The sequence below is a fragment of the Triturus cristatus genome, chromosome 9, assembly GCF_964204655.1.
Source record: "Triturus cristatus chromosome 9, aTriCri1.1, whole genome shotgun sequence".
In the NCBI taxonomy this organism is placed as follows: domain Eukaryota; kingdom Metazoa; phylum Chordata; class Amphibia; order Caudata; family Salamandridae; genus Triturus; species Triturus cristatus.
The window spans coordinates 928,413,680-928,425,823 of record NC_140592.1 but is presented as its reverse complement, the minus strand read 5'-3'; the positions used below and the strand labels follow the sequence as shown (position 1 = coordinate 928,425,823).

General features: G+C 44.8%; 1 protein-coding gene across 1 annotated transcript in view; it reads left to right on the top strand.

The window, feature by feature from the left end:
* UNC79 (unc-79 subunit of NALCN channel complex) overlaps positions 1-12,144 on the top strand; it is a 628,882-nt gene that overhangs the window by 581,228 nt on the left and 35,510 nt on the right. The window contains exon 49 of the mRNA XM_085626482.1: positions 5,506-5,703. Coding sequence (XP_085482608.1) covers positions 5,506-5,703 — 198 coding nt within the window. The remainder of the gene's footprint in view (positions 1-5,505; positions 5,704-12,144) is intronic.

The window sequence follows — 12,144 nt, the reverse complement described above, 5'->3', positions numbered from 1 at the left end:
TCAAGAATCCAGAAGGAGATGTGTCTGGTCAATCTATCATGGGGTAAGCTTGTTGTTTTAAGTATTGTCACAAGCAGTAGACAATCACCATCCACAATGATCTAGGGTGTGATTTATTGTGACTTCTCCTAACAACACTTCAACTAGGTGTGTCCTCTCACGGTTGCCTCTATTCCAATTTTGTATTGGTCTGAGTTGGGACCTATCCAGTGCATCAGCCATTGCAGTTAAATTGCAATAAAATGAACTCTCATTGTTTGGGGCTCCCAAACCCCCTGGGTCGGATGAGCACTTGATTGTACTTATGGTTACTGTTCTCCCTCTTTCTCTCCACACTAATTAACTAAGTAGGCCATGAAGCTCTTTAAACACTTTATTCATGACTATGATGGTTAATGCATCAAAATAATATAAAAACCTGGGTATAATTATCATTTTCACAATCATTCCCACAAGAGAAAGGGGACTTTTTTCAGAAAGATAGGGACTGCTTGATCAATGTTATTGCTTTCCTTAAGTTTCCATCCCGAAGTTCCTCATCTCTGTGATACAGTCGTATAAACAGATATTTAAAAGTTTTTATGTCTTATCCAATCCCATTAGATGCTTCTTCTCAGTCAGCTGAGTATATTCTCAGCTTCAGCAGAAAAAGCAACTAATGAAGCAGTTGTATGCTCCGGTTGTATGTTCCAGTGCAGCCCCCACTATGTATCAAGTATGCCAGTGGTTCCTTCACCAGCGTGAAGACATCTTGGGATAGCATTCCTCCCCCCACCTCAGCTACCTGCCTATCTTCCATTGCGCTGAGATCTACATACTATTAGGAATGGAAATGCAAGATGACAGAGCAATAGAGTTCTAAATGAAAATGTGTAGATGCATTACTGGTGGCTGATTTCGAAAGGCAGGTAGGGCTGAGCAGATTATATATATATATATATATCACTTAAAAAACCATAAGTTTCACACATGTTATAGTTAGGTGGACATTTCACTCGTAAAAAACCAATGAAATTCCCCCGTTATAGTTAGTTCAGATAACTATAACTCGCGCGCCCGCAATCCACTGCTCATGACGTCACATATTACATCACTCATGACATGGTCAGTGGCATCACTCATGACATCACTGATGACATCATCCTTGTGATAGAGTGGCGGTCGCGTGAGTTATAGTTATCTGAACTAACTATAACGGGGGAATTTCATTGTTTTTTTACGAGTGAAATGTCCACCTAACTATAACATGTGTGAAACCTATGGTTTTTTAATTGAATTTGCAAGGTTTTTTAAATGCTTATTCCTAACTATAACGTGTGTGAAACCTATGGTTTTGTAAGTGAATTTGTACGGTTTTTTAAATGCTAAGTAATCTATGTATTATTATATATATTTTTTAAGGTTTTTCACTGTGAGCTCACCGTGCGCGCACCCCGCGATTTTTAAACAAAAAAAAAATATTTTTTCACCCTTCGGGGTCCTTCAGGGACCCCCTGACAAAGGCTAGGGGGTCAGGAACTCTCTACCCTGCCCCCTTTTCACGTTTGCCACCTCTCTTTTTCAGTGTCGCACCCAAAACAAACAAAATGGCGGACAACACTTCCTGATTTCGACCGATTCGAATGTTGACTGACATGTAACCACCAATCAGAATTACGCTCGCGCACGGTGCGCGCATATAGATATTTATGTACTTTTAACTGCAATTTGGTCAGGAACTACTGTACAGATTGACTCCATATATTCAAAAGGCACATGCCTGACCTGAGGACTACCTCTCTGCCAAATTTAAAGTAATTCTGTTCAGCCGTTCGGGCTGTACCTTCGACTAAAGGTTCTATGGAAAATAACATGGGGAACACGCGTTTTGGGACCCCCCTTTTTTCTCAGCCCCCGCTTGACGAATCACCCCGAGACTTTCAGGGTAGGAGCTGAGCGGAGCGCCCCATTAGTTTTGAAAATTTCGCGAGGATTCATCAACCAGCGCCAAAGTTATTCAAAATAGAATTTTCAGATTTCCTATGGAAACACGGTCCTAACTATAACTATCTACTGACGATATATAATCGCTCTTCAACACTTTTCATCCACAGGAGACAAACGAGAGTAGACCCAAGATAAGTGCTATTTTCTGTTTATTGCTTTAAAAATAGTATCGCCATGACGCGTTTCGACAGCTCTCTGCCTTGATCACATGACCATATATATTACCTACTGGCGGTCGCCAGTAGGTAGTTATAGTTAGGACCTATTTTCCATAGGAAATCCGCAACATTCTATTCCCAAACACTTTGGCACCAGTTGACGAATCTTCGCGAAATTTTCCAAACTTTTGGCCAGCTCCGGTCCGCTCCTATCCTGAAAGTCTCGGGGTGATTCATCAAGCGGGGCCGAGAAAAAAGGGGGATCCCAAAACGTGTTTTCTCCATGCAATTTTCCTTTAGTTGCAGCTACAGCCCAGGAAGTATTGGCAGCCATTTTGTGCCTCGGTAGAACACACACAAGAAATCCTTGAAAAAAGTGCGCAAAACGCAAAAAGGGGGCAGGGTAGAAACACCCTGACCCCCCTAGGCCTGCTTAGGGGGTCGGACCCCCTGGGCCAAAACAATGTATGGATGTATGCGCGGATCCTGCCGATTTAAGGAAAAAAAAAAATGAAACCCAGGCTTCCGCGTTTCATTGGTAATTACCCCCTGGGGTGCCAAGTTCCGGGGGCAATATTATTATTATATAGTTAGTTGAACATTCCACTCGTACAAAACCATTGAAATTCCCCCGTTCTAGTTAGTTCATCTAACTATAACTCGTGCCCCCGCAATGCACTGCTGATGACGTCACATATTACATCACTTTTAAAAATTGGAAGGGGGCCGCATGACCCCCCTCCCGAGGCCATAATCGGCCCCGGGGACCCCATTCCCCGGGGCATGGCCAGTTTTTTTTTTATTTAGAGGGGGGCTGCGTTGCCCCCCTCCTCATGCCCCGGTGCCGGCCTTTGTTTTTTTTGTTTTTAATTTTTGAGGAGGGGGGCTGTGTGTCCCTCCTCCCGGGCCACTTCTAGCCCTGGGGACCCCATCCCCTGGGGCTGGCTCTCTCCGTTGGGGACCGTGGAGGGGTCCCCAATCCCCCCACGGTCCCACCAGCTCCCCGCCTCCTGCGGGAGCCGGCATTGCTTTTCCACATGGGGAGCTGCTAAGATGCAGCTCCCGGTGTGGAAAAACAATCGGCTTTGGTTTTTGGAAGAGAGAGCAGGTTTCCCTGCTCTCTCCTCCAAAAACCAAAGCAGAGTTTGCTATGACAGAGCGGGAGCCGCGAGACTCCCGCTCTGCCATAGCAAACAGCAGTGTCCCGGGAGTGGGCACCCCGGGACACTGCAGGAGCCGGCCCTGGAGGGTGGCCGTCCCCAGGGCCATCAAGGGAAATCTTTCTGCAAAGCCCCGGGGGGTGGCGGTCCCCGGGGCAGTGTGGGGGAGATTGGGGCCCCCCCACTTTTTTTTTCTGCCGCCGGGACCTGGCCCACTCGGGGGCTTTATTTAAACAAAGCGCGGGAGCCCGCGCTTCATTTTTTTTATTTTCGCGTCCGGATCCGCAGATCCTCCACGCATCCCGCGATTTAAAAAAAAACCCAAAAAACTTTTGGGCCCTGGGGGTCCTTGTGGGACCCCCTGATAAGGCCTAGGGGGTCAGGGTGTTTCTACCCTGCCCCCTTTTCCTGTTTTCCACATTTGTTTTTCGGTTTTCTTCTGCCTCTGTTCTACCGAGGCACAAATTGGCTGCCAACACTTCCTGGTTGGGAGTGTTGACAGCCAATTAACATGAAGCTCGTGATCGGGAGGGTGCACGGATCCTCCGTGCCTCTAGATATCACTATCTTTATTTCTTAATTTCTCAAAAACTACTGAATGGATTTGCACCATTTTTAAAAAGGTCGCTTTCTGTACCAAGCAGTACCTTTTGGCCAAATTTGGTGTAAATCCGTTCAGCAGTTTTTGCTATAACTGTGTCTAAAGTTTCCTATCGGAATATAATTTTTTCACCACTATTATTTGAATTTCTCAGGAACTACTGAACGGATTTACGCCATTTTAAAAAAAGGGCGCTTTCTGAATCAAGAGCTACCTTTCAGAGAAGGTATCCATCCAGCCTTGTAGAGCACTGTTCATCTACAATTTGTAGCCTTACCCTTCTTGAGGAATCTGAGCTCCAATAATGTGACTAAGTTCAAATGTAGAAATCTTCACCAGACGAAGGCGCCAAAAGTATTCAGCCAGCAAGGGACCTTCCTTGGACGTGAAATTTGAATTTCTCAATCTCTGAGCTTTCCCACCAAAGTCAAAGGCTTCATCTGGACCTCATCCAACAGCTATTCGGCCTTGTGGAGCTATTTATGGCCACAGCCTGCTGCCTTTTCCCAATTTTTTAATTCCATTTCAGAGACTAAGTAAGAAGGTTTCCCTTCTGACCGGGTTGAACCTAGTTTCTTTATCCATCTTGCTCTCCATCGTGATTGGTCTTAAGCCAGACCTAGGTCCCAGTCAAGTGCAACCAGATGACCACGGTTGCTGGTTAATGCTTGTTGCTCCTATTTTTATTTAAAACTTTAAAAATTCCCCTGGTTCCCCTTATTGTTTTTTGTCAATTTATTTTGGTGTCATTTTGTTCAATAAACGAGTCTCTATTTTTTTAATTGGAGTTGGATTTTTAATGTGTTCTGTTTCCAATACTTTAACTCTAAACTACTTAATCCTTTGCTGGACCTAACACAAATAGGGGTAGCTAATTATTGAGAAAAGATCAGATGTTCCTATTATTCACTCTATCTCTCCCCTTATCCTGATTTATTGATAAGTTTCTTGTGTGTTCCTTTAAGGAAAATAGACGAGGCCAGCAATCCAGAATAATAGTTGGCTCCAGCAGTGTCTGAAAAATACATGACCACAATTGCAAGTGATTTAAAAAATATATCAGAGAATGTGTTTTAGGTTTATCCAATTTTCAACGCACAAAGTGTATAGAACTCTTAGAAGTGGGAAGGACTTGGGGATGTGGAGGAAAAACAGTGCACTTGTACAGATAAAACATTGAGACAACCAAAGCTTTGGAACTCAGTGGTGTTGGCTGGATGATAGAATATCAACTACAGAAAGATCCTCTGACATAAATATCAGATCCTAAATATCAGTTACAAAAAAGATTGCCCCATTGGATGTAGATTTTCTGTTAATAAATCCAGTTGGGTGATAATTAGGTATGCAATATTTATGTCAGGCAGAATTCTGATCGCAATATTCTTGTACCATAACCTTTGAAGTTGGCTTCTATGTATACCACAGCATACCTCATTGTTCAGACTGTACAGACATTGCTAATCTGTATACCCAAAGTGGCAAACAGCTATGGTGGTTAAAGAAATACTATTGGAAAGAAACCATTGATATGAATCCACATATATGAGCAGTTTTTTGTGTTGAATTGAAGCCACATCTCATTTGTTTCCCAATCCAGACGTCTGTGCTGCACATGTGCTCCTTGTTCCATGCATTCATCTTTGCCCAGCTGTGGACGGTATACTGTGAGCAAGCTGCTGTTGCGCCCTCTGTCCAGAATCAGAACGAGTTCAGCTTCACTGCGATCCTCACAGCGCTGGAGTTCTGGAGCCGAGTGACACCCAGCATTCTTCAGCTCATGGCACATAACAAGGTGGTGAGTTCCTCAGAATTTGCAGAGCTGTCATTACTTGCTTCCTACTTAATGAACAACCTTTTCCCTTTTTTTAAAAAAAGAATAGAAATTAGGCAAGCTTGGCCTGCTAACCAGTAAACTTCATTTGAAAAAGAATAGATACTAAGACCTCATAGGTAAAAAGTCAGGTTAGGCTAATTTTCAGGCTAAAATGTTTCTCCCCAGTTGCTTTCTATTTCTTTTTAGTGTGCATTTATTGATGTTTTTTCTCTTTCTTTGGAATACATACTGATTTTTTCCATTCATATTATTGCAATTTTAATTTCTGAAGGTCTTTCATTAGTCACGTAGTCAGTGAAAAACATAGTTGCCATTGACAAGACGTGGTGAGAATAAGTCATGAAAGGTTTATTTCATTTTTTTAATCCAGATTCGTCATTGGCACAACTGACCAGTAGAATAGATGACATTTCTAATGTCATGTAATATAACCTCGGAGAATCTTTAGATGACCACGATAAGACAGATGAAACTTAGGATAAGGTGGAGCAACCATAGTTGAAGAGCAGTTTGAGCGGCCATCAAAACCTCATGACTCATTTTTAACATTGGCTAGATATGGTCTTTAAAGGTAAATGCCTCTGCCTACATGGGGAGGTGATATTATCCAAATGCCCCGGATAAGTAAAACAAGAAGAAATACTTTCAGGCTTTGAGGGAGGTTACTCTCTTCACAGTTTGTTGAAATGTTGTCTTTGAGTCTGTCCCAGTCTATGATGTATAATCACTTAATTTGTTTTCAGAGCTCTAGACAATGCTGCACATCCAAATCTTTTGATTCAGCCAAGTTAAATGTTTGCTTTTGCAGGGGCTTTCAAAGTTCATGGCACTCATGACTAGGTGCAGGTGTAATGATGATGTTTGCTCCATGTTGTATTTGTGTTGTATTGTTTGAGATTCACCATTGGCGTTTGGTTTTTTGAAATCACTATTTTCTCCATGCTGTGACATAGATGAAGGACACGGGTGATTACATTCAACATTTTTATTTTTCAGCGGGATTTATAGGTTTTATTGTCTGTGAAGTTACACTAGAAGAAAACGTACCTAGTGAAATTTAGATTGCCCCCTGCGTCATGTTTACAGTTCCGGGAGGATTGAAACTTGCAAATTGTTTTTCGTTAAATACGCTTACGGAATGTGACGTGAAATACCTTTTGCTGGTATCTCAAACAAGCATTTACAATGCAATGGTCTCGGCATTGTTAAAGTTAGAGCTATTGGCATTGCTCATGACATTATTTTTGTTTATGTTTATGTTTTTAAAACATTTAAAGAAACTGCATTGTTATTTACAATGTCAATAGCTTAATCACTCTCAAATGCGAGACCTATCAATCAAAATGGTGGCAAAGGCCCTCGCTGACACACTGGTGAAAGAGGCACACTCGCTTATTAGGCCAGGCCAGAATGGTTTGATACCTGCGCCAGGGACTCGACAAAGCACCTGTAGATTGCGTCCGGGGCTGGCTCATATGCATGAGGTTCTGAACCAGGGGCCCTGGTGCAATTTCCCTGATTTAGAGTGCTCAATTGCACAACCTAATAAAGATGGATGGGACGGTCTTGCGCGATTTGACCTCAGCACTTGTAGATAACCGCAGATGTCAGCGAACAACGGTTAAATAACTGAATGTATTTGCCGACAAAACATGAATGGCTGATGGCACCCTTCTTCTGGGATTTGAACCGGTAATCCAAGGCTGTAGGCAGATATCAATAGCAGGTTGTTTACTTGCCAGCTATGTTACAGACGAGTCAGACGCTCTCCCAACATACAGTTTGAAAAGTATCGCAGGCGATTTCCAAGAAAAGTGCTAATATTAATTAGGAGGTGGTCCTTTTATCTTCGAGCCTTGGTTTGTCTGGAGCTGGATAGGAGGAAGGCAGGGAGTGGATACTGGATAGGATGATGATCGCAGGTGAGAGATGTCCTACCTAGCCTTTACCCTAAAGAGACTGAAAAGATAGCTAGCTACCCAGGACAAAGCAGACAGCCTCCACGAATGGTACAACTAGCCCCCACCCCACCATGAAGCACAAACAGGAAGAAAGTCGCCCTCTCTATGCAGCAGCATCTTAAAGGGATCTCGGTTTGTGATCGCGTATAGTCACTAAGTGGCATCGCTAAACCCACATGGGCTCTATGGTGGAATGAGACAATATAGGCCAAAAATGCAGATGGAGTTAAGCGTTTAACAGGGTGATCCCAGTAGTAAGGTGAATGCGGGATGAATAATTTAGCGGGTGATGTGACACCACTAGATACATTTTATTCTTCTGAAGGGTGATAATACATAAACAGGGGATCACACACGCTTAATGCAGACCCCTGCGGTTAAGGGGGAAGCTTTCAGGGTTCCCAACCTTCAGAGGGCCCCCATGAAGACCAAGACCAAAGAAAATCTGTGAGATATAGAGGACTCAAGGACCTCTAATCAGTCTCACATTCTACAGGAAGCCCTATTATTTTCTCACGTCACTGCATTCGCCAAATGCTAGCAAGTACCTGTGATGTCGTCCCAGCCTGAGATCCTTACCAGACTGAGCCCTCAATAATCCCGGTTTCGAGCCGGAGCCGCACTCTGCTCCTCGCACACCAGGCACATAGTGTAAGCTTTTTAGATCCGCCCTCGCCGATCTTCGAACACCTGTCAGAGCCAGAGGGTTAGCGGCAGCTCCTGGGCTGGGGACACCTGGGAAGGGGAGTGTCCTGGTTGTGAGAGCACCTGAGCTGCCGTGTACACCGTGGGTGAGAACAGAGAGCATCTTGCCCGGCAGGAGGGGGAACGCATGCAAACTAACATTCTCTGCCCGAGAAATGAAAAGCAGGCTGTAAATTATCGGACTGCGGTACCACGAGCAAACTTCAACTTCCGCCGTGGGAGTGGAATGGCTGCGGCCCCGTGGGATTATGCACCGCCCATTTTTCCGCTCTATGATTGGTTGGCCTGCTGCTTACAATATTTTCATTGGGCAGAGCCTTAGCGGCCAGCAACCATTGGCTTCTGTGTGGATCAACAGAAGAGCGTTACCGAGAACAACTGACATAGAAGAAGGGCAATTAGTCACGGTGACAGGACTAAGAACTATAGGAAGTGAAGACAGCCTATGGATTAGAAAAAATACTTCAGAGTATATGTTTAGTTATGGAAAATACGAGCGAAATAAATAGCCAACCAGAATAACAGCCCCACGTCTGAGTACAGAAGGTAATGATTCGTGAACTAAGGCTAGCGTACATGCAAAGATGAAAAGCAATGGACCTTACATGTGGTTGAAACCAAGAATAGTTACCGATCGGTCAGGAAATCTATCAGGTGAGCGGCAGAGGGAGCCGAGGGCAGGGGGAGAGGACAAGCACACCACTGCCTTTCTCCGAGGTGAAGCAGAAATGCCTCGGAGAAAGGCAGCGGCGGTTTCGGATTCGGGGGCGTGTTTTTCTTTTTCTCTCCTCTTGCCATTGGCTGGAGGAGAGAAAAACACGCCCAGCGAAAAGTAACAAAAAAACACGCCCCCGAATCCGAAAAGGACGGGGCTTGTTTTGCGAGACAAGCCTCTTCTCCAATGGCTGGCCAGCATTTAAGAGGCCAGCCAATGGAGAAGAGGAGAGAAGAGGGGCGGGTTCAAGCCCCTCTTCTCCAAGTCATTAAATATCGCGAGCGAGACTGCGCAAGCGCAGCCTTCGTTAGCCGAGACCTAAAAACTGTGAGGGTACACATCGCACTAAAATTCAAGTGGTTTGAGAAGAACATGCCTTGTTCAAAGTGTTGGAAAGTGGATTATTAGTAGACACAGATATGCATTTACCACTGGCAATAAAATCACTAACACGATATAGGGCTTAGAATAGGTCTTAGAAAATTATTCCCCACCCTTGGAGCTTGGCTGCGAACAGGCAGGCTTAACTTCAAAGACAGATATGGAAAGCATTTAAAAACACCAATTCAGTAAATAATTAAGACACAAGAAACAATAAAAATCCAACACCAATTTATAAAAATAAGAAATATATTTATCTTTAAAATGACAACAAAACAAAACAAATCCACTGTAGGGAACCAGAGATGTGAATTTTTAAAGATTAGACACTTTCAAATGCTTAGTAACCAACAGTGCCACTTTTGGACATTTGGTTGCCTCTGACAGGGACAAACTCACACTTAGCAACTTTTCTGGGGGATTTCTCACCAGATGTCATGCAGCCTCCTCCAGAAGGTCTAATTCCATGAGGAACTCCGTCCTGAAGTTCCTCTTGCGGGCCCAAAGTGTTCAAAACACAATCCAAGGTGTCCGGGATCTCCAAGATGGTCCTTGAAACTTTGGGACTTCAGTTTACACAATCCACTTGGACAAAACCCTTTACAAATCCACTGGTACTACTCCGGGCTGAGGATTCTTTGTGGTGATGGTCCAGGAGAGCTCTGTTAACCTGTAGCTTGCAGGGAGTCCACTCTTTAGTCTTTTGAAGCAGGCTTGATCAACAGGGCTGTAGTTACAGATGGTGCAAGGGGCGCAATATTCAGAGTGCAAAGCCTGGTAAATGCACATCAAACACTTCAGGGTGGGCTTTCTTGCTCTCTTAGGTTTCGAGCAACAGATCTGAGAGGCACTGCCCCTCTCAGATACTTATTCAGTCTCCTCTGGGGCCGGGCAACGCCCCAGAGCATGACCACTTCCTCCAAAGTGTGGCACAATGATATCCCAGAAAGACCTATTTTTCCAAAATTCAGTATGTCAGAATTTTCAGCAGAGGGAGCAGAACTAATTAAACTAGCCTACAGGATGGCTTCATCTGCATAGGTCCACTCCCCTTGCAGCTGGGAATTCATCCCTAATCCACCAATCTGGCTGGGGGGGGGGGGGGGTTAGAGGGGAGAGGTGTAAATGAAAACTGGTTTCTCTAGCTCGTCTCCGCCTTCCCTTGAAGACCATTATTTACTACCCTTCCCGCTGGTGCTGGCATTCCTATGCCCAGCAACCTCTCCTCCCAGAAAGGCTTCCTAACCCCAGGGGGTCATTTATCACCTCTTCAAAGCAGGCAGGATTATCCACTTTACTCTGACCAATCAAGGTAGAGCACTAGAGGGCTGAATTTTGGCTTTTTGACAAAGTTTTATAACTTCTTGCTTTACATATTAGAATAAATTCAACAATACCATATTGTTGGATTTATCATTACCATTCTACTGAGTCCTTTAATCCTAGTTTTATGGCTCTTCTTTCTCCGGCCAGGGGCGTAACACAGGCCCCCACAGCCCCGCGGTGCGGGGGACCCCGAGCTACAGGGGGCCCCCACAGCACAATACTCTGTCCCAAGAGCTCGGATTAGATCCGGAGTGGGGCGTGTACGTGGCAGGGGGCCCCCCCCTCAACTTTCGTTACGCCACTGTCTCTGGCTATTAACTAATAGCCTCTTCCAATGTTAACCTATAGGCTGGGTATCTGCAATGGAAAAATGAACAGGACAATTCTCGAAAACCAGGGCCTATATAACAGGATTATAAGGACCCTGCTGATACCTACAGGACCCACCCCTCCCCCCCCCACCCCGGAACACTAAGGAAAGACTTTAGGGGTTCTGAATATATCAAAATATTGCAGATTCTCATTTCACAGTGCTCCTTGAACAAAAGTCGATTTTGAGAAGCACTTTACTACAATGTGGGGAGTGAAATGTGCAATTTCACTAACCCCAGGGCATATACAAATCTTTTATAATGATTCTCCACATAAGTACCTGACCCCCCCACCCCTTGGACACCTAAAGGAGACCCTGGGGCTACCTACCATGCCCAAACATTGTAGTCTATCCATTTCCAAGTGCCACAAACATGAAAGTCGAGTTTAGGCACAATTTGCATTTTAAAAGAAGTCCTGCAACACAGGGCTGCTTTTAAACTGACCTCAGGCTCCAGAAGTGCACACATGGAAGTGCAGAAAAGGCTTCGGGCCTCTAAACTGCCCTGCGCTATTCTATGCTCGGCAGTTTCAATCCCCCTGCCCTATTATGTACTAGGGCCTTATAGGGGAGGTCATGCCAATCACAGCGGTACCCTAACCCACCGTGCACCCTAATGTATGTAGGTGCTTTTACTGTATTCTAAGTGTGTCTTTGGCATAGCACTGGACCTGGGCCTGGTTAGGCAGAGCCCAGGGTCAGTCAGAGTCAGTTACCACCAGTACCAGACTTGAGGGGGGGGCCCTGGGCACAGGATGACGTTGCAACACCAAGAAAGAAAAATCAAGCAAGGCATTTTCATTCTTGTGCAAAAATCATGCTAAATTTCCTGCAAAATGAGAATCCCCACCATCGTGACCAAATTTGGTGCCCCCCATATTATGATGGCGGGCGGGTGTGTGGCTGTCGTAAAGACCGACCGCCACGCATCCGACGGGGCT